The following is a 21,562-nucleotide window of genomic DNA, read 5'->3' as shown; positions in this document are numbered from 1 at the left end:
TTTATTAATATATGTGTTGACGGGAAAGGAAATGGTCCTCGGAATAGATTATAAATGCTCCTTTAGCCTTTAAATCTCAGAGTGGGCGTATGTGTTTGATTGACAGCTGAGCCAGCGGCGGTGAGGAAATTTAGTTACAATAACGACGCATTCACGTGCACTAAGGTGACCTGTGGTTACAGTAAAAGTGCACACATACGTGCATCCAGCAGGTCAGCATGGGGGTGAGTGATTTCCCAGACTTCCCCTTTTGTGTGAGTGTGAGTCTTTGAATCAAATTAATTTGGAATTCAAAGATTTATTGCTGCAAATAATGACATCGTCTTTGCTCCCGCTGCTTCCCTCGATACTTTCCTCCTCTAAAATCTTTGGCATGCACATGTATGGATGTAAAAAGTAGGTTGGAGACCTGCAATGTGTCGTTTTACATTAACGTTTTGTTAGTAGAATAAGGACGACGCTGTTAAGCTGTTCTTGTTAGTGTTAGCGATGTTACCGATGCACTTTTCTCCTGATGGATGTTTGTTTGGTTTCTTGTTCAACATAAACTTGCGAGTCATGGCTCCTGTTTCAATGTTTAAAATAAACAGTTTACAATTTGAAATTCAGTGATTTGATCGACTGTATGCAGAGAAGACAACAAAAGGTTATCCTATGTGCACAGTTCAGACAAATGCAATTACATTCAATTGGACTTTAAAATAGCAGAGCAGAGTTCTTTAAAATATGCTTCAATGTGCTGGTTTTGTAGCACTGCAATTATTTTTTAAGACTTTGACAATGCTGTAAAGAGTCTATGCAAACTATTTGACCATGACTTCTACAAAGAGCATCTGCAGAAGTGATCATTATCTCACTAAGATGTGGTACAAGCCGAAAGAACATGTTGTTTTGGGGGGTTAAGAGTCGAGTTGGAGATGTTAGGTTTGCAGAGGAGGGATTTTTGAAGGAGAGAGAAGGGAAGAGGGGTGGGGGGATGGAATTTGTTGGAGATCAGTGGCAGAGAAGAAGATGAGAAAAGAAGGTTTGGGTGCAGTGGGATTGAAGATGTGGTGAGTGGGAGACGGGAATACAGAGAGACAGAGAGACAGCCTCACTTGTAGACATTTAGGAGACAGTTTCCCAAATGACGCATATAAAAAATGTTGGATGTATCATTTGGCCTTGACAATGTAGTTGTTCTCTTTTATTTAACTGTTTTATGTAGCTCGTGGCCTTTTTGTCCATCTTAACTGATAGAATATATAATTTTTGTTGACTTCAACAGTGGAAGTAAAGCAATGTGGTTCATTATCATCCCGAAATATTAAGTTGCAGGCCACATAAAGCTGATTTTATATGAAATGAAGAAGTGATTTTAAATGACTGTGATATTTGTGCTAACTGCATGCGTATTATTTCCTTAGTAAATAAACAAAAATCAAAAGAAGTGTCCATGAATCGTCCATTTATCCGCTTTAAATCAGACCATCGTATTCTGTTTTCTTTGGGCTCCTCCACCGCATTGCAGCCACTCAGGTCTCAGACTGAATTGCACCTAGAAATAAAAGTCTGGTTTATTCTCCAAACAGTTTCAAAACAGTTTGAACTAAGGTCTAGGCCTCTGACCAGGTCGCCAATCACAGATAATGGGGTGGGGGTCATGTTTCACGTCACTCCATGAGCACACCGCTGGGTCAGACACACTTTAAACTATTCAGTCTCTATTTAGTCTCAAGGATACTTTCACCACGTCATGCTGCTTCAGCCCTTTGATCCTGAGAGTCATAATTCACCTGATCATTAGAGAGTTCAACAGAGGTCACTTTTAAATTCTAGGACAAACAACCAACGCCGTCGTCGCTGTCTTCCTTGTGAGAACAATCTCAGTTCAGAATCTGTTTTGTTGTTTTGTTTTTTGGGCTTCTTCACCTTTTGGAATTGGAACTGAGATTGAATTGAAGTCGAGTGGCAGAAAGAGAGATTGACATGAAGAGGAACGGACAGAACGTCAGAGAGAGACAGAGGTGGAGATCAAGCCTGAGAGACAGTCACAGCGAGCAGAGAAGGAGAGAGAGAGGGAGGGAGGGAAGGAGATGCTCGCTATTAGAGTCATACAGCGTTGACCTTCAATCCATCCAGAACCCTGTTATGTTCAGCACATGTGGCTCCACTTAATGTGGCGAGACTTGGGCGAGAGTGTGTGTGTGTGTGTGTGTGTGTGTGTGTGTGTATTTTTGATTTACTCGCAGGAGTGTGACTATTAGCGCGGCCGTGCATGCTTCCCTATGTGCGCCTTTGATTGTGTTTACATGCTGATGTTTACTTGTGTGTCGACATGTGTGTGTGTGTGTGTATCTTAATTGGACTCCATTCAAGTGTTTAATTACTCATTAGAGATGCCGCAAAGCAATCCATACACCAGCCCCCCCTTCGCGTTCGCTCCCGCTGCCCTCTGTGACTTCCACCCCTCAGAGGCTCAAACGCTTTGACCCAAACTACATGGATTAGTTCACCTCGTCAATCTGGATCAACCTATCCATATTAGATGGAAAAATCCCCGAGCTGGGGGAAAGGGGGATGAAGCCGGAGTGAGACAGGCAGTTAATAAGCAAGTCAACCAGTCGGTTTGACACACTTGTTCATGTGAAGGATTAGTCAGTCAGTCAGTTATTCAGGTGGTCAGTTTACAAGCCGGATGACCTTTTAGCTGGACAGATCAGTCAGTTACATAATCGTGTTGTCAGTCCGTCTATCAAGGTGTCAGTCAGACTGTCAATCAGAAACTAACAACCCTCTAAACCATTCTTTTAAGTATACGTTTTTCTGTAGCTTCCTCTAAAGCGATGTTTCACAAGTAGATGAAAACACAGTTCTGTAAAATACTACAAAACTGTTACGGGGAACGATCAAATGCAGAGAGTTACATAGTCCTGTAATAAACACTGCCTCCATGAAGGTAATAATGTTGTGCGTTTATTTGTCCACCACATTTATATGAATGGGGGTAGATCAGATAACAGAGACCCCTCTCTGTATAAAGCAATGCAGCTCTACATCCTCCAAAACAAAACACATGTTAATCATCATGACGGGAGGATTTATTGTATTAGACTGAATTCATTTCAGCATATGTGTCACAGTTCAGCTCCACATCCTCCTCACTGTTTGTCTGTCACTCCCTCCTCTTCTGCCTGACTGTTTCCGGTGATTCCATTAAAAGGTCTAAAATGCCTGGAGTCACGTGTGTTGCTCTTGGGTCCAGATACGACCCAGTTACAGTATGACAGTTTTTTACATTTTTTTAACTACCTAAAAAGTGCATTCATATTTTTCACATTTTTGAGCAAGAACAATAAAAGGCTTGCCTTCTTTCTAATGAACCTGCCCTGTGGAGCTTAATTGGAGCCGAGTGTGAGGCAAAAAGATCATGAATATGTAACGGAGCCAAAACAATGGAGTGTTTCTTTTGGCAGCTCATGTCTTTCGAGGGCAAAGTTGTTATCCCGTTCTTGTGGAAACAAATCAAAAGTATACCAAAGAATGAAATGGAATCCAAGTTGTGTCTTCACAAAACGTTGATTGACATTCAAATGTCTGTCCCAATCTGTAAAAAAAATAAAACTCATTAAAACTGCATCATAACATCTAAAGAATGCGTGAGTATAGATGGAATGAAAAATAAATCTGTGCGGTTCTTCTCCCCTCTTTAAACATTGACTCTGTGGCTTCGTGACATTTCTGCAGGCCGCTGACACGACTCCCTTCTCGTTGAGAGGTGTCCATGTTGGTGCGCTCGGACACCAGCCGTCACCTCATCGGTGCTTTGCTTCGGGCAAATTTTTGTCGATTCCTATTCAGCTCCATTGCTGTTTACGCCGCCGAATGGTGCCGATGCCGGTCGAATGCCCTCCGGAAGACGAGGAGGGTGATATCGGCATATCATGCACTCTGTCCGTCAGCTTGTCAGCTGCACCGCGTGTGCCCGAGCTCTCATCTCGTCTGTCTGACTAACTCATCCTGCTTGTCCATCTAGCTGTGGCTCTATGCTCTACTTAATGTGTGTGTGTGTGTGTGTGTGTGTGTGTGTGTGTGTGTGTGTGTGTGTGTGTGTGTGTGTGTGTGTGTGTGTGTTCCAGCTACCACATCACTGAGGTGACAATTACCCTACCGGGGGATCTCCGACAGGTTTTGTTATGTTAATCTCAGTGCAGTGGGTGTCTGGTTGTGTGTGTCTGTACGTATGATGAGGAGCATGTTTGTGTCTGACAGTGTGTTTGTGCATATATGTGTGAAATGTGAAATGTGCCAGGGATTGGCACAGGCGGCAGTTAATCCGCAGGGGGTCCATGTTGCTCGTCTTGAAGTAAATACATAATAACCTCTCAGATGTGCTGAACGTCACCACGGTGATCTATGGACGACATTATTCAGAGTGACAGATGTGGAACTCAAAACAGCACAACTGGAGCTCGGGAGTGTGTGCTGGTTGCTGCGGTGCACAATGTACAATATAATATGCTTGTGTATGTTGTGCTGTGTCTATTTCTTCCTCTTCTTATTTATACGCATGTGTTTACTTTGAAGTGAGGATCAAGAGCTTCATTTACATAATTAAACACCAGTGTTTATGGACCCCATATTTCCCTGTGTAACGCGCATGCCTCTCTGTGTATGGGTTAACATGTTATAATGTGTCACATGTGCCCCAGCATAATATATTTGCATGCATATATATGAAGGTGTGTGTGTCTCAGCATGGGTTTATGTAAGAGGAGGTAAAGTATTTACTTTGCCCCACATACCTATGCCCCACAATGCAGCGGGAGACGCAGGCAGAGACGACGGCATGAGAAAGGAAACGGCTCACGCTGAAAGAAAAGCATCTAAAGTGTGTGTGTGTGTGTGTGTGTGTGTGTGTGTGTGTGTGTGTGTGTGTGTGTGTGTGTGTGTGTGTGTGTGTGTGTGTGTGTGTGTGTGATTTTAAACATGCATAAAGAACAAGCAGGAGGTGGGGTGGCAGGGAATAGAAATACACGAATGGGGGGAATTTAAGACGGAGGAGAGAACAAGGAAGAGAAAACAGAAGGGGGGAGTCATGAAGACTGAAAAGAGGAGAAAGTAACAATGGCAAAAGATGCTGCTGTGCTCCTGGAAGGAAAGGGGGGAAGGAGGGAGGGGGGGTTGAGAAAGAAGGCGGGCGAGCAAATGAATCTGAAGTGAGGAGAGATGAAGATTGAGGGTAGAGAAAAGGAGCAAAAGGCCGAGTGAAGACGGGAGTAGATGAAGACGGAGAGATAGAAAAGGAGAGTAATGTGGACTTAATTGGAGAGACATTAAGAGTGACTGAAGCTGTGCAGCGCAACAGACTGAGACAGCAACGTAACTTAAAGTGAGACTACTTACAGGCACGCGTTTCTTCCTGCCAATTAGGTGAAATTATGCACATTTCGGATGCTCAATATAAAATATTGCATTAACTCCATTTTTTTCTTCTCTTGGCCAACTGTGCCTGAAATAAATGGTGCAAAATGGTGCAATCTCTGTGTGTTGGTATGCAGAAGGGAGAAAGCGGATGTTCATTATGCCGCCAGTAAGAGAATGATGATAGTCAAGTTTATTTATTTGGCACATTTAATACGCCAGCAGTAGACTTAATGCGCTTTGTGATAAACTCAGCGCTGGCAGAAAGTATCACTCATTGTCTGTAACTGCAGAGAGAAGTTGGCAACAGAAGTTGAACTTTAGCTGCTGCTTTCAACTGGAGAAGCGAGGATGAATTGGATGTTTACTAAAAAAGTTGAAAATCGATCCACATGTGATTCGTCCGCTTGTTCCTCTTGACTCCTCTACCAGGAAACATGGGGGAATAAGCAACCCTTTTTTCTTCTTTTTTTCTTTCTCTCGCTATTCATATGCTTGAGTTACTTACATTTAATTTGAATTTAATTGGCACCTTGATCAGCTTTATGACGCCACAACGGCTTCAGGATGTGAATTCAGTCCGTAGCGTCCTTGTGTGCGTGCATGCAGCAAATCCTCCAAATGAAATAGTGAAATGCATTCTTTTCTGATTATCATCTGAACGACATTGTTCGTCTGTGCCAACCAATAAATCTGTTTTATGACGTGACTTCGCTGTTCAGTCACGTAAAATGACTGCAGAAGAAAGATAAAGGTTTATGATGAATGAACACTTCTCTCCATCATCTTGATTGCCTTAATCAACAAGTTGTTGTTTTTAAATTATTGAGGTCATTGAAAAGCTGTTTCCCGTGTTAAGTTTAGATTTTTAGTTGACATCCATCCACCTCCAGCTCACACAGATTGTGTTGCTCTATAATCACCTGACTACCGCTTCATCTCCTGTGATAATTAACCACAGCCACTGCAGGACTTTGTCTCTTGAACACAAATAATTGTCAGCTGATGCTGTCATTCTTCTTGCCCCGTAGTGCTACTAAAGGTTGAATATTCCACGGAGTACCTTTAATAATGTATCCCACTTACAACATATAGCTAGAACAAAAAAAAAAAACAGCGTGAAAAGGTTCGGTTGTCATAATGTCTTTTTATTCTTTTTGCATGACTGTTTTCCCGACCTTGCAGGTAAAAATGTTGCATCATTCAGTTTCTCTGGAGCTTCTCTTTGAAGCATCGTTTGAGCACAAAAACAAGATGGTGTACGGAAAAGCATATTGGTTGACTGACGTCCCACGCCAAGAGCGCTATTTTTATTTTATTTTATTTCCAGGCCGCAGCGTGAATGCCGCATCAGTGAGATTGATGGATGGAGCAAAAAGAGAAAGGGGTGACATATGTGAGAGACGGAGAGAGAGCGAAGCGTCCTTTGATGTTTGCTGGTTGATCCGGCCTGCTGTTTAGGACGCGGGCAGGTATGGTAAACATCCGAGGCTTCTCCACCCAGCTTTGATCACAGCCATGCTGAGAGTTGATGTTGATGAGTTGGTGGTGCCAGATTACTAACATGTGGCCACATCACACAGAGACAAACACTCTTTTACTGTGCGTGCATCTACAGGACATCCAGTCGCACACTAAGACTTTCATTCTTTCCCTTTCTCTCTTTAATCTTTCATTTCAACTTTTAAACTCCTGAATTTCTATTTTCCTTTCATCCTTTTACTCAAACTCTTCTCTTTTTTTTAAATACTGATTGTGGTCCAAGCCTTAAGAATGAACCTTTTACATTCATTTTGAGAGTCAGCAGGCAAACATCTGAATCCTCCGCCTGCATCTGGCTAACCTCAGAAGACAATTCAATTGCACTGAACGAGTGAGGAGAATCTGTGAGACATCGGGGGGATTAGGAACGAAGCAAACCGTCATATCATATTGCACAGGTTTACACTCTGACAATATAAAAAAGAAGTGGCTCGAAACGAAAACTGAAACAAGCGTGTAAAGGACAACATGCCCTTCAACAACAATCTGTTTTATGGGCATATTTTAAGATTACGTCTTTTTTCATAAAGATGCTGCTGAAGATCTATCTTCTTATTATCAAGTTTGTTCTCCTTTTGGTAGTTTTACCTGTCAGAATGGTATTGACTGTCAATATGCCAGAAATACAAAAGCTATCTATCCATGGAAATAAAAGACAATTAAGTTTTATCACCCCGAAAAAAATTAGAAGTGTGCACTATTTCTTGTCTGATGGGGAGAGTTGTAGACAGAATGTGTAAAAGGATTAGAGAAACTTTATCATTTTGCACTGTTATTTGTTATAAAATACATTTTAAAGCCCACTGATACTTTTGTTTGTCAGATGATGAGACAATCCCAGTAAAAATATTATCTCTGTGTAAAGCAACACATACACAATGTCCTCAGGTTGGATTGATTGAGGCTGGAAGTTTTTTTTGCAACATTGTCTATTTTGATCAGACAGTAAAACCCGAGGTCACCAAAGCCAGTAAGCGGTTAATATTATGTATCAAATGGTAATGTGAAATGTGAGGGGAATCGTCACCTGAATCTGCAGCTTCGCGGAGATTTTACAGTGAGTTTCAGCTCGTCGTTTTAATGTTTGGGTTGACTCTCACGGCAGCTGGAAAACCTCTAAAATCCCTCTGTACACTACCGACTCAGCACCGAACGACAAACAGGCAGCCAGAGAGATGGATATTTCCCTCGGGAGTCGATGAGGACCAAAAACCACTCAATGAGAGAGAATATCGGATTTCTATTCATCAGGTGGTCAGAGACACAATGCTGTTGCTCCTTAATTGTACCTTCAGTATACCATTCATTGGTGTTATTCAACTTTTATTATTGTTTAAATGTGATAGTGAAAATGTATCTGAAAGGGTCGACTAAACCCAAATTACAAAAAAGTATATTTGCCCCTTATGGTATGCAGTCCTGAACGACTTGTGAGACGCGTGTCTGAGATTTCTGCCGTCGTCTTCAATGCCATGAAGGTGAATGGAGTTTTGTTTGTGGCGCTCACAGGATTGGGAAAAAAATATATTCCACAGCAATGTCAGTGTTTCAAGAAACTGCTGCTCTGGATATTCCACAGAGTGTGAAACCGTTTTCATTGGAAGTTTCTTTCTACAGTGGAAATAGTCCTGATGACAACTGTTGACAGTGTGTGACACAAATGAGATTCCACTGTATTTGGGAGGACACGGAAGTCTCAAACTTTAAGACGAGGAAGTTATGATATACGCTACGTCTTATCGCCAGATCGAGGAAATCATCAAATCATCAAATCATCACGAGGGCAATAAAGAGTAACTTAGCAGCAGTCTGAAAAGCAGCATTTCACCTCTGACCCCATCAGGGTGCTCTGTCGTTCCTGTAGCCACACTCACCTGTGATGTCACGGTGAACTGACACACCCTGGAGTACACTGCTGCCGAAATAAGACTTTCCGGAGGCGTCGAGTTACTCTTTGATAGCACCCTCATAATCGCACGTATTCACGAAGTTTGATTAATGTCACTTTTTATTAGTGTCACGGCAGCTTCGTGCATATCCCTTCAAATAAAGTGTGACAGAATATTAGTAATGTCTCTAACAGGTTCGACAGGGTTTAGATCGTATGCAAACTGTGATCACCAGTATGCACATTGAAGGAAATACACACACACACACACACACACACACTCACACATTGTGCACATGAGCTCCACGAGGAAGAGGTAGGCTGTAAGTGTGAGAGCATTCCCATGTCTTCTTGGCCAGCGCAGTGTGTGTGTGTTTAATTCCTAATGACACACAGCCTGAGAGGAGGGATGCAAGGACACACTCATCCACACCGAACTGCACACCCACATGTACTGTTTAACAGCTCACACACACACACACACACACACACACACACACACACACACACACACACACACACACACACACACACACCTGCACACACAGCTTCTTGCCTGGGTGTATTAGGAATGCAGACAGTGTCACCGGAGCAGGGCAGGGCACTGAGTGGCTTAATACAACCTAATGTATCCTGGCACATTAGCCCTTTCTTGGATTGAGCATCCTCACTCATCGAGACCCACTTTACCATTTAACCAACCACACACACACACACACACACACACTTGCATCCATTCGAACACACGCACATACATTGTATGCCCAAAGTGCTAATGCTCTGATGGTAGTCATCCATAAATGTATCAGTGCACAATCAATAGGCAGAGCACATTTGAGTCAGATGGAAAACCACAGTGGTACAAATTGAAATGAAAGACAAAAAAAACTCCTCCTCTGCTCTTTCTCCAGCTGGCCTCCTCTTCTGCTCTTTCTTTCCTCCTCCTTTCCTCCTCTCCCTTCGTGCGATCTCATTATCCCTCTCCGTCCCCCTCCTCTCTCTGTCTTTCTCTTTTCTTTTGTCCTCATTCCACACGTATCGCCATTACTCCCCTACCTTTTCTCGCTCCCTCTCTTCTTTCCTTTCAGCCCTTTTATTCTCATTCTGTGCATCTCTCCCTCTGTTTCTCTCTCTCTGCCTTTCCCCTTTTAGTTGTTAATCAGAGCTGATTGGGAGCCGAGAGAGCCGAGAGGAGCTCCCCAGTGGATCAATGCCTCTAAATGATCTGTTCAAGGATCCCTTTAGAACCTGCAAAACTCGCTCTGATAGGGCACCGAAGCATGAAGGCGCTCATTTCACATCTAACTCACTTCCTGATTTGCCCTCTGGGAGAGAGATAGGACTGCCGTTGTAGGGATAATTTGTCCCAAAGCTTAATATCCCGCTAACCAACAGTGCTTAGACCAAAATGTCTTCATTCCAGGCAATCAATTACTGCCAAGGTGAGGGGGGGGGAAGATGATGAATTTGTTTAAAAAGCTCAGTCTGTGAACGCGTGTGCGCCATCTGAGACAACTGCCGTTGTTTACGCTCCTTTGATGGAAGGCTTTTTTTCCTGCGTCTTAAATTTACCGAGCTTCGAGCAACAAGATTTGATAATGTGCAGCAGCTGAATTTAAAATATGTATTTGAGGGGGGTACATATGAAATTAAATTGATCGTAGCCGCGGTGAGCGATCGTGTTAATGACGAGCATAAGAAGAAGAAGAAGAAGAAGAATAAGAAGAAGAAGAAGAAGAAGAAGAAGAAGAAGAAGAAGAAGAAGAAGAAGAAGAAGAAGAAGAAGAAGAAGAAGAAGAAGAGAGACAACATCACACTGAAGAATTTCAAACGTTCAAAATGTGAGCTCGGAAACTGAAGAAGCTTGAATTTTTAGTGATTGTGAGTCGCTAAAGATACAAAAACAAAAAGATTACCAAGTCATTCTCTTGGGACATGTTATTTATGAAGGGCGAGTAAATAAAACATCTGAAATATCAAATATTTAAAAAAAACACTGATGTATTGTATTTTCTCACAGTGGGGTGCCGATATGAAAGCCACATTATTCATGAAACAAAGCTACGTATTTTAAGACTTGTGGTTAAACACATACTACAGTTTAGAGGACTGATTCTGCATTAGATGATACATATTAATCATGTTCAGCTTCATAACTTTTGTTAATAGACACCATTCATTTTTCTAGGATAAATTATGTGATATTCTACATTCTGCATGTAGATATCAAAACAACAATGAATTGATTTCACTCACACATATTGTCTGTGTAGCCAGCTGTCTGTGTAGGCAGCTACAAAGTAGCATATTCCTTTGTGCCTTGTTGTCTAAAAATAACTAAAAACTCATCGAAGTATCTAAGTCTCCATAACTATAAACCTGGAACTGTAGTTTGATTTTGAGTTGATCTCAAACATGCCATCATGCTGCCATTGACACTCACCAGATGAAAGCATCAAATGTGTATTCATTTGCAGCTGAAAACACACTTGGAAAAGAAGAAAAAAACACTACGGCGTCAAGCTGGTTTTCAGAAAAGATTTTTAATAATAATAATAATAAATTTAATTTTCAAACACACTTTTCAAAAGAAACTCAGAGTGCCACAGAGCCAATATATAGTAAAACAAATAAAAACATAGTTAAAACATGATTAAAGCAACCCCTAATAAATAAATGAAATAAAAAAATAAAAATGAATAGCTGACAATGAATCAACACAAGGTAAAAAATGCCTTTCTGAAAAAAAAAAAGGTTTTTAGGCCAGTCTTAAAAGAGTTCAGTGTCTGAGTTGCCCATAGGTGGTCAGGGAGACTGTTCCATAGGTGCGGCGCTGCCGAGCAAAAGGCCCGGTGTTGGGGACCCAGAGGAGCGAGCGGTTTGTAGATCTGAGGGTGCGGGTTAGAGGAGTAATGAGTTATTGTAGGTAGGGAGGTGCATGTCCATTTATGCATTTATGGGTGAGTAGGAGGACTTTGTAGTCAATCCGGAATGAGACAGGAAGCCAGTGTAGAATGGGTGTTATGTGTTTACATTTTGAAGAGCGCCACAGACACGACGGGGAAGTCACGAAGTTTGGAGAAACAGACCCCGTATTGTTTTTTTTGAATGTTTTGATGGAATTTGTTGACAATAACAAAAACACACAATATCGGCAGCCTTATCCTTTAAAAGAGACGGTTTCACTCCAGTGACTTCAAGATTGTAAACAGAAGTTCAGTTCCCATATAAGCAATGTTGGCATCAAAACATACACATAAATAGGGGGGGAGGGAGGGGGGGAGGGGAGCATCCATATGTTTTTAATATCCTCTCACTGCCTTGCAGAGATTGGGGCGTCGCCAACTGTGTTGAAGCACCATCTTGTACACTTCCTTTCTTGTTACCTGGTATTATTTACAAACTCTTTGACTCCAGTGCCAGGAGAGGGAAAACAGCAAGGACAAATACCAGCAAAGAAATCCCCCCTGACAACGTCTTCCATCCACTAATATTTCTTCTTCGGTGACCTCTGACCTACTTAAGTTCATCGTGCCACCTCCAGTGATCCGCGTGTGTACGCAACTAAGTGGGCTTTCACCACCGACTCCGCTCACCGCTTCGGGCGCTGCGATAATAATGTGTGCTCTCGACCATCGCCTGACCTACTTCTCTTGAGTATCATACGAGAAGGCTCATTCAAGCGCAAGAACATATTCCAAACATGCTAATAACTCCCATGAAGCATAGCTGGGAAAGCTTTATTAGAACAACACATTGCTAACCGTGCAAGCTTTTGGGGTAACCTGAGGGGTGATTATTGATTTATTTTGGCCTCCTCTTGTTTATTAAATAGTTGAAAAGACCCTCCAAGATGTTTTTTCTGCTACATCCTACCGTGACTCAGGTGGTTTCAAGGCCCTTTATCAGAAAGCATGTGTCCTCGAGCTACGCGCGGCACCTCTGAGGGTTGCTGTTTTGTAGCTCACTCGACCTTGGGTCTTCCCGTGGAGATGTACGGACAGAAAAGAAAATCATACAATTTCATATAATTACGGCGCACAGCATGACTGAACTAAGTGGACACTCGCCGCAGTTTCCTCTATGCTGTGCAATCATACAGAAACTCAATACAGGGAGTAAATATTCATGGTATTGTAGAAGATTATTTTTTTTTCTCAAAATAGATGTCTTGCACTATCCCATTTCTCCCCGGTAAACTATTCCTGAAGCCTCCTCACCACTGCCCACTGATTCTGTGCACTTTTTTTCCGCGAGAGCCTGTGATTATTTTTATTCATGAAGAAAATTCTAATTCGTCGTTTTTCCCCCCTCTGTGTCTTGCAGGTTCTGGCACGGAGAGTACCGAGTGGCCGTGAACATTAATGACTATCTGGACATCTACTGTCCTTACTACGAGGGCCCTCCGTCCCACGGGCGCATGGAGCGCTACATCCTGTTCATGGTCAACTACGAGGGCTACACCTCCTGCCAGCACAGGATGCGCGGCTTCAAGCGCTGGGAGTGCAACCGCCCCAGTGGTCCCGACGGACCCCTGCGCTTCTCGGAGAAGTTCCAGCTCTTCACCCCCTTCTCCCTGGGCTTTGAGTTCAGGCCCGGACACGAGTACTACTACATCTGTGGGTTATCAGCCTGGCCATGTGTGCTCCTGTGTGTGTGTGTGTGTGTGTGTGTGTGTGTGTGTGTGTGTGTGTGTGTGTGTGTGTGTGTGTGCAGGTACAGGGTGTTTGTTTGTTCGTGTTAGCGCGTTAGCCACGGTGCTGTTCAATATGCATTTGTAAACGGAATGTAAATATGCAATCAACAGAAGTTGATTGAGAGGGCTCTCAAACATCGACCACCGTGTCCCGCCCGCACACCCACAGGGGTGCATAAACACACCTTCCATCTCTCCCTCGCTCCCCCGACTCTCTCTTTCTCTCTCACTCTCTCTCTCTCTCTCTCTCTCTCTCTCTCTCTCTTTCTCTCTCTCTGTCACACACTCTTTATTTCTCGATGTATCCGTCTGCTTCTGTCGAGATCATAAGTGGTGTGCTCAGCAAAGTGGTAAAAATGTCACCAGGCGTATTTTGTAATCATTTTTATATTAGCTGTATTGATGTTTCTCCTCACTCCCAACATGTCATGTATTAGTATCACAGATGGGCCTAACCCCCTGAGACTGTTTTTCTGAACAGAGTAAAAAAAAGAAGAGAAAAAATCTATCATTCTCCCATCAGACATGAGACAAATAGAAGCTTCAAATTACTCTTAAACATTGTTTTCAGCGGCTAGGTGTGCCAAATTGGTCGGATAGATTCACCGCATCCGGACTGTTTAGTGCCAGATCAGTTGGTAATCACAGAAAAGCACATTAAATTGACTTTCAAAAGCTTTGCAGTCGTCGACCAAACTTTTCCTGTCGCCACTCATCCCTGTGCGGGAGGCTGCGAGAGAAAACATTTGACTGTTTGAAACCGCCGACCAGATGGGAGAATTTGTTGGTATTTTTGTCATAATTCACACAATCTTAAGAGGTCACACGTCAGGAGAAGGTATGCACAGGTAGTCATAAGTTTTTTAACAAACTATTTATTCTGTTGTTTGTCTGGCAAGGGCGGTCTGGAGCCGCCATGTGTGAAATTACTTTGCAAAAAAGTAATCCTTTTTGTGATTATTAATTTCTCTTGTAACTTGATGACTTTGCTGGAGAACCAAAGTTATCTCACCAGATCTTGACTTGGTTTCCCTCATTTGTTCCACATACCAAACCGGACTCGTCGTCGGCATCTCGTTCAGAATTTGTCACGTAGACGAACGATTCCTCGGCGGCATTTGTGGCGCGATGCAGCCTCTTTATTACCTCGCTGTTGTTGCCGCTGCACAGCTGACCTTAACCTTCCTCAGCGGGAGATGATGCATTCTCACCGTGACCCGTAATGGGATGAGGTTCCTCCACCATCAGTTCCAGGCGCGACATATTTCTTGATTGAGTTTTGTGGCCTTGGACAGAGATTCTGACCTTACGGGGATATTCTCATTCACACAGCGGACGGAGCAACCGGCCAAGGCAAAAGAATAAAAAACATTCCGTGATAGATATTGGCAGGTTTTCATTTAACTTGTTGTAGCATTACTGTGTTGGGATTGTATTTCTAATGCAGTGACACGATTTTTGTAATGCAGTGCAATCACTGAGAACCAATGTGCTGCACTACTGAATTAAAAGATAATAAGATTAAAGTAATACGTTTCCTCCCACGCTATTTGTTTTTAGAGTACGTTTTAGTAATGAGCACCAAGTATAGTGCAAATGTGTCTTTGTCCCAGTCTGTTGTCTACACTGTCACAAAGACACAGCAGGCGAGAGTCAGAGAGCTAGAGAGCCGAAGATAACAGCCACCCGATGTCCTACTGCACTTTTCCCAGTCGGCACACATACACACACACACACACACACACACACACACACACACACACACTCTTTTGTTTTCGGTCTCATGTAAGGATGGACAGGGCCCCTCCAGAGTTGTATAGTTGCTGACTATACTATTGTGTTTCGGGGACCCTTGAGGGGAATATGTACTCTACGAGATTGGTGTGTGTGTGTGTGTGTGTGTGTGTGTGTGTGTGTGTGTGTGTGTGTGTGTGTGTGTGTGTGTGTGTGTGTGTGTGTGTGTGTGTGTGGGCATGCATGTCTTGTAGGGGGAGGGCTGGTTGTGGGGTCAGTTGTCAAGCGATTGTGAGTCTGTGAAAGGCCATGTCCATCATCTTGACTGACAACCACACACGTTTTTGTCTTGCACGGTTTCTCACATGCACACACACACACACACACACACACACACACACACACACACACACACACACACACACACACACACACACAGGTCAGTATTGATGTGGAACAAAGGCATTTTGACATTTTTTACCACCCAGCCCTTCTGATGAGTGTGTGTGTGTGTGTGTGTGTGTGTGTGTGTGTGTGTGTGTGTGTGTGTGTGTGTGTGTGTGTGTGTGTGTGTGTGTGTGTGTGTGTGCGTGTGTGTGTGTGTGTGTGTCTTCTCACCGTAAATACTCCACCAAGTAAAACACATCGATCTTTGATGGGGATCTGTGGCCAGACCTGTGTGTGTGTGTGCACGTTGGTGTGTGTATTTGTCATGTGGTTGACATGTTGACAGGCCCACTCCACCCCTTACTTCTCCCAGCTGCCATCGGATGAGGTTAAGTGATTTTCAATGGCTTTTCAGGCGACGCCGGATTGTGGATGTGCTGGGAAACGGAGGCGCCGGGAGAGCTGATAAGACTTTTGAAAAATGACAAAAGTGAACAATTTTTGGAGGGCACGGAGAAAAGGAATTCTCGCCCTTTCTCCCTGATATGTCGCTGTTTGTCAGTGAAAACAGTAGGGAGCCCGAAACAAAGACACAGAAAAGGAGAGATAGCTCGATACAGAGCTGCCGGGGTTTCATAGGGGACCACGATGCACTTTCCCTGGGCACCGTGTGGAGGGTAGATAGATGATTTGAGGAAATTTGAGGCAGTGGAAGTGGGCTACAGGGGAAGGCATGAAAGGGTGAAGGGCAGAGAAGGATGGAGGGAGGAGCTCTGGGGGGTGGAGGGGGGGAGGAGGGAGGAAAGGGCATAAGAAGGGTCAGATGTAATTCCTGTGCACTGTGGATCTTGATGATGGTCCTCTCCAGGGTCGCTATGGGCTCTGGCTATGCGGACTTCCTCAAGGGAGAAGGCCAACAATAGGTCTCCACGCACACCTCTGCAAGCACCAGCGTGTGTGCACATTATTTGGCTTGTGTGTGTGTGTGTGTGTGTGTGTGTGTGTGTGTGTGTGTGTGTGTGTGTGTGTGTGCGCCAGCATGCGTGAGCGGTCAGAGAGTTGGTCACCATCTGCTTTAAGGTCTTCAGTTCTATTTTACATCAGAGGCGAGGTGGGACTAAAACCACAGATTCAATTTAATGGAGTCTACTTTGAAGTTTGAGTCGTAGTAACTTTTTAACATGTTTCTCAGATTTTTTTGGGCATTCAGCCAGTGCGGCACGGTGGCTCAGTGGTTAGCACTGTGACCTCACAGCGAGAGGGACCTGCGTCTGTGGGGAATTTGCATGGATTTCCTTCCCCCATTCCAAAGACATTCAAGTCAGGTGGATTGTAGAGCTGGTATTCCCCTCAGGTGTGACTGTGAGTGTGACTGAGTCCCCGTGTGTGCGCGGCTGATCCCTCATAGACTTGTTTACACTGCCTGAAGTGCTCAGTGTGTTCACGGGAGCTCATAAGCTTGGGAGCATGGGTTTAAGACAACTTAAAAGGACATAATATAAGAAAGTCTCCAACGGCTTGAAGCAATGAATGTCATCAGGAAAGCACTTGGCTGCATTAATGACTATACATTGAAGTCAATTTTTTTAGTTTCAAGCAAATTATAGCATATGTGTGTTTTACTTTGCTGTACAAGAAGAAATGTCTCCAAAAGCCTGCATATTCATGGATGAAACATTCCACATTAAAGCCCACAGACATACTAGTTTCTAACAAAAGCCACCCACCAGTGAATAAAGTCAGCAGAATAATCATTCCCACTGTATCTGTGTTATGAACCTATGAAGTTGTTTCTTCCTGCCAAGCCATAAATAGTTTGGGTGATTTAATAATAATTGGGGTTAAATTGAGGCTTTGTGACTTTGTGTTGTGGGGATCTAAACGTTGGCCCTCCAGTCGAGCTCCTGAAGGTCCGTGAAACTCCCAGAGGTTCACTGTGTGTCAGCTTGTGTTCATCGGAATAATTTTAAATTAGTTTGAGGAAATTAAAATACTAAAATAAAACAGATGAAGGCATTTAGCCAATATAAGGTTGGTGTAGCCCTATATTTTCTCATTGGAAGCAAAGCCCATGAAAAGACCAAAACCAGTGTGTTCGTCCTTCTCTCAATACGTTTTGGCAATAATTTCTGGTTATACTATCTCAGGCCCAAAATATGATCTACATTCATAAAAAATGGGTCAAAAATACCATCGTTACAGTACTGTCTCCAGTCCAGTCCAACCACCACCTGGTAATAAGCCTTATAGCACTCTAAGGAAGAACAACATTTAACAAAAAAATAATAAAAATAATGTTTATTAAATGATCTCAATTGCTTTAAGTGCAAACAGCACGACAAATCGCTTCATCTCCAAACTAATCTCCTCTTTCAATTTCTCTGCTTTTTTACAGCTTCTCCTCACCCAAACCATGTGGGGCGAGCGTGTCTAAAGCTGAAGGTGTATGTCAGACCTCCAGGTAAGTCACACTCTAACTACACACACACACACACACGCGCACACACACACACACACACACACACACACACACACACACATGTACACACACAGGTCCAGATTGGCTATCAAAGTAAAATTAGTGGGGAATAAGAGGTCTGATAGAATGCCCCGGCAACACTCTCTGCTCTGATTCACAGACCAGCCAGGCAACACTTTAACACCTTTACTCACTCTCTCACACACACACACACACACACACACACACACACACACACACACACACACACACGCACACACACATTCTGACACATTCACACATACAAGCTCACACAAGTGTGTGCAGGCGCATGCACACAGGCAGGCAGGCACAAAGTGGCATACGCACTTCACATCAGATCACATCACGTCACACTGGGTGTGAGGGAGACCTTCTGTCCTTGTAGAAAGAGAACAGGCTGAAAGTGCTCTCTAAAAATGTTAGCGAGCCTCCATCACTCTGGATTCGTTCATAAGAAACAAGAGAGCCATCTAATAATAAACCCATCGCATACGCTAGGCGTCTAATCTAATAATAGACACTTTGTGTTTCTTAATAAAATTCCCCTTATGCCTCAGCCGTGTGGTAAATGATGAAGCGTGACTTGCTCACCACATAATACCGAGTCTTTTTTTTTTTCAAACGCCATGCAACCTGATAAGATATATGCTTTTGAAAATATGTCCCTCATACATAGGCGTAGACGGGATGCAGTGCTCACACAAGTATGCAATTGTGTTGTTTAAAAACTCAACAGAAAGTCGACATACATGGAGCTTGGTTACGGCAGCCATTACACTACACTTGCGTTGTCTTGAAAATCTACCTGTACGTCTTTTCAAAGGCGGATTCCACCTTGTGAGTTTTCCGGCTAAGCCTGACTAAAGAATGAAACCTGGGTAGTAACACTTCTCCCCAGATAATGACAACGGCTTTGAAGATCCTCGTAAAAAGGATGAGAGTCGGCCTTCGCAGCTTTCCAGACTCAGATCATTCCCTCTATCGCTAAGGGGGAAGGAAATGCTCTCCTCCTCCATAATTACTGAAACAACATAGGTTCTTTTATTCTGTCATTGCTGCGGCTCCTCGTCGAGATTCTGCTTTTTTTTCTGCTCTTAAAGTAATCTGTCTGACATTGCAACTTCCATCTCATCTGTGAAATATTGTCACTAGAGTGAGCTGCGAGCAGTTGCACATGTGTGTGAGTGGCTTTGTGTGTGAGTGTGTGTGTGTGTGTGTGTGTGTGTGTGTGTGTGTGTGTGTGTCAGCTGCTCCAGATTCTGAGTCTCTGTGATTAAACTGTAATTAGGTTGGTTAAACCCCCTGCAGAGCTCAGTTGCTGTCGTCTTCTCCTCCTCCCTCTTCCCTCTCCTCATCCCTCGTCTTCTCTCTGCCTTTTCCTTGGCTCTCGAATTGTGAGAGTTTTGTGGTTTGTCGCTCACTTTCCACATTTTTTCCCCGGTGATAGTTTCACTTGTCTACCATTATTCTTTCCGTAAATCTTCTGCCTCCTCCGTTCAGTTTGTTTTAGTTTGTCTTGTGTCTGTCTGTTTGTCTCGCTCAGTTCAGATGTTTTGTCGTTTCTCTCTTCTTTCCGTTTCAGATGGGTCGGGATATGATTCACCAGAGCCCTTCCTGACTGATGGAGGTCCATGCTGGAGGCCGGGGTCCATGGTCCTGTTTGCCGTTCTGGCCTCACTGCTCCTGGGACTCTTCTCCTGGCTGTGAACCCTCTCCCCCTCCTCCTGGAGCTCCCACCCAGGGTCGCTGGGCTGGGCTGGCTGTCCCTCTAAATCTACCACCCCTCAGGGAAGCCCTCTGTCTCCGTCCCCCCCATCCCTGTCCCCATCCCTGTCCCCATCCCCCTCCCCTCCCCACCCACCCACCCCTCTCTCTCCCACCTCCACCTCTATGCGACCACCAACCACCCCCACTGCCAGTCCCCTCCATGGCCCAGCAACGGACACTGCTCCCCGGACTGGCTGAGAGGGTTGGGTCTTGAGCTGTCTGGGAAGCTGCACTTCATCTCTGATGCAGCTGAAAAACACAAGGGAAATGTCTCTGCACTCATATCAGGGGGTCCTTTTGATTTGTCTATTGACTGTTGGCCACTGATGGGGTAGATGTAGACGCGGCTATGATTAAACTTGTCGTTCCAGTGCAATTCCTATCATCCAATCACGGCAGGAGCATTAAGCGATAGGCCTGGATGCACAAAAATTGGATTTTTCTCACATTGCTATCCCATCGTCAAACCAGGAATTGGAAGTGGCCAAGCTTGCATTGTAATTGGAATTCTATACGACCTGGACCGGTTCCAACAGCAACCAGAATAAGAGCAAACGTAGAGGAGGAGAGAAGGAGAGAAGTGACCCGCCGGTGCAGAAAAGAAAAGGAAAAACAATGCGGGCACAGATCTTAAATAAATACGACCGTATGGGAAATGGAATGTTATATGTGTTGATATTTTCAGACACAGTGTAGATTCACAGCAATGTGATATAAAAATCCTACAGTTTGATTTTGTTGTGTTTTTGTTTGTGTTGTGTTTTTTTATGAGAAGCTAAGATATCACATTCTAATGACAAGTATAATCATAGGCTGTTTCAGTGGGAGGGTGGTTTTGTGTGTCGGGGGGTGTTCTGGGTGGGTTGGGTGAGGTGTATATTTTCAGGTGGGGATGTGTTCTGTCTTATTCGTGTTTCTAAACAAAGCATTTATCACAGCCTGGCCAGCACAGGCGTCTTCAGCACCGTCTTATGTCGACTGGGTCGGGTGACTTTTGGAACCATGACTTTCTCATGTATGAATGTACCACTGGTCACCCACCTCTTTGTCTTTCTGTATTATTATGACTGTGGTCACTTACAGTACCTTCTCTAGGACTGGAAAGGGGATTTTGGAGGGATGTCGAGTGCGGGGCAGGAGGAGAGCGAAGTAACGATGAACGGAGGACAGGTGACAAAAGGAGGCGACACACAAGTTGCATGACCACTGTGAAACCTTCAGATCAATCTCGTTTGTAATGATGATATATTTTTTCATGGGGAAAATCAGAAACACCCTGCTACCGCTCTCTTGCTTTCCCTGAGACTTTTTTTTTCAGACATCAAAAGGAAAAAAAATGCAGCCTCTCTCCTCACACTGTTTCTCCTGTCTGGCTTTCGGTCGTTGATGGATTAGCTCGGGCCGCGAGATAAATGGACCCACAGGGTGAAACTGACTGGAAATCAGCCCTCAGAGCCCAGGCCAGATCAAAATGGACATAAATACTGACTGAAACTGGTCCTGGGTCTGAGAGTTAAACCAATAAGGGAAGCGTATAGACTGTGGCAAATGAGGCGAGGTGTGTGTGTGTGTGGTAGCATCACGAGAACGCACATGCACATGCACACACAACCATATACATGCACACACACACAGTCTTTGATAA

The 21,562-nt window shown here is 43.9% G+C and overlaps 1 protein-coding gene across 1 annotated transcript in view; it reads left to right on the top strand.

The window, feature by feature from the left end:
- efna2a (ephrin-A2a) overlaps positions 1 to 19,857 on the top strand; it is a gene marked incomplete at both ends in the record, with an annotated part of 70,348 nt that extends 50,491 nt beyond the window's left edge. The window contains 3 exons of the mRNA XM_079218655.1: positions 13,160 to 13,452; positions 18,046 to 18,111; positions 19,733 to 19,857. Of these exons, the coding sequence (XP_079074781.1) occupies positions 13,160 to 13,452; positions 18,046 to 18,111; positions 19,733 to 19,857 (484 nt within the window). The remainder of the gene's footprint in view (positions 1 to 13,159; positions 13,453 to 18,045; positions 18,112 to 19,732) is intronic.
- Positions 19,858 to 21,562: the final 1,705 nt, after the last annotated feature.

Source organism: Taurulus bubalis (genome assembly GCF_910589615.1).
Source record: "Taurulus bubalis genome assembly, chromosome: 1".
Lineage (NCBI taxonomy): Eukaryota > Metazoa > Chordata > Actinopteri > Perciformes > Cottidae > Taurulus > Taurulus bubalis.
Note: the sequence above shows the minus strand (reverse complement) of the source record. Positions and strands in the feature narration are given on the sequence as shown.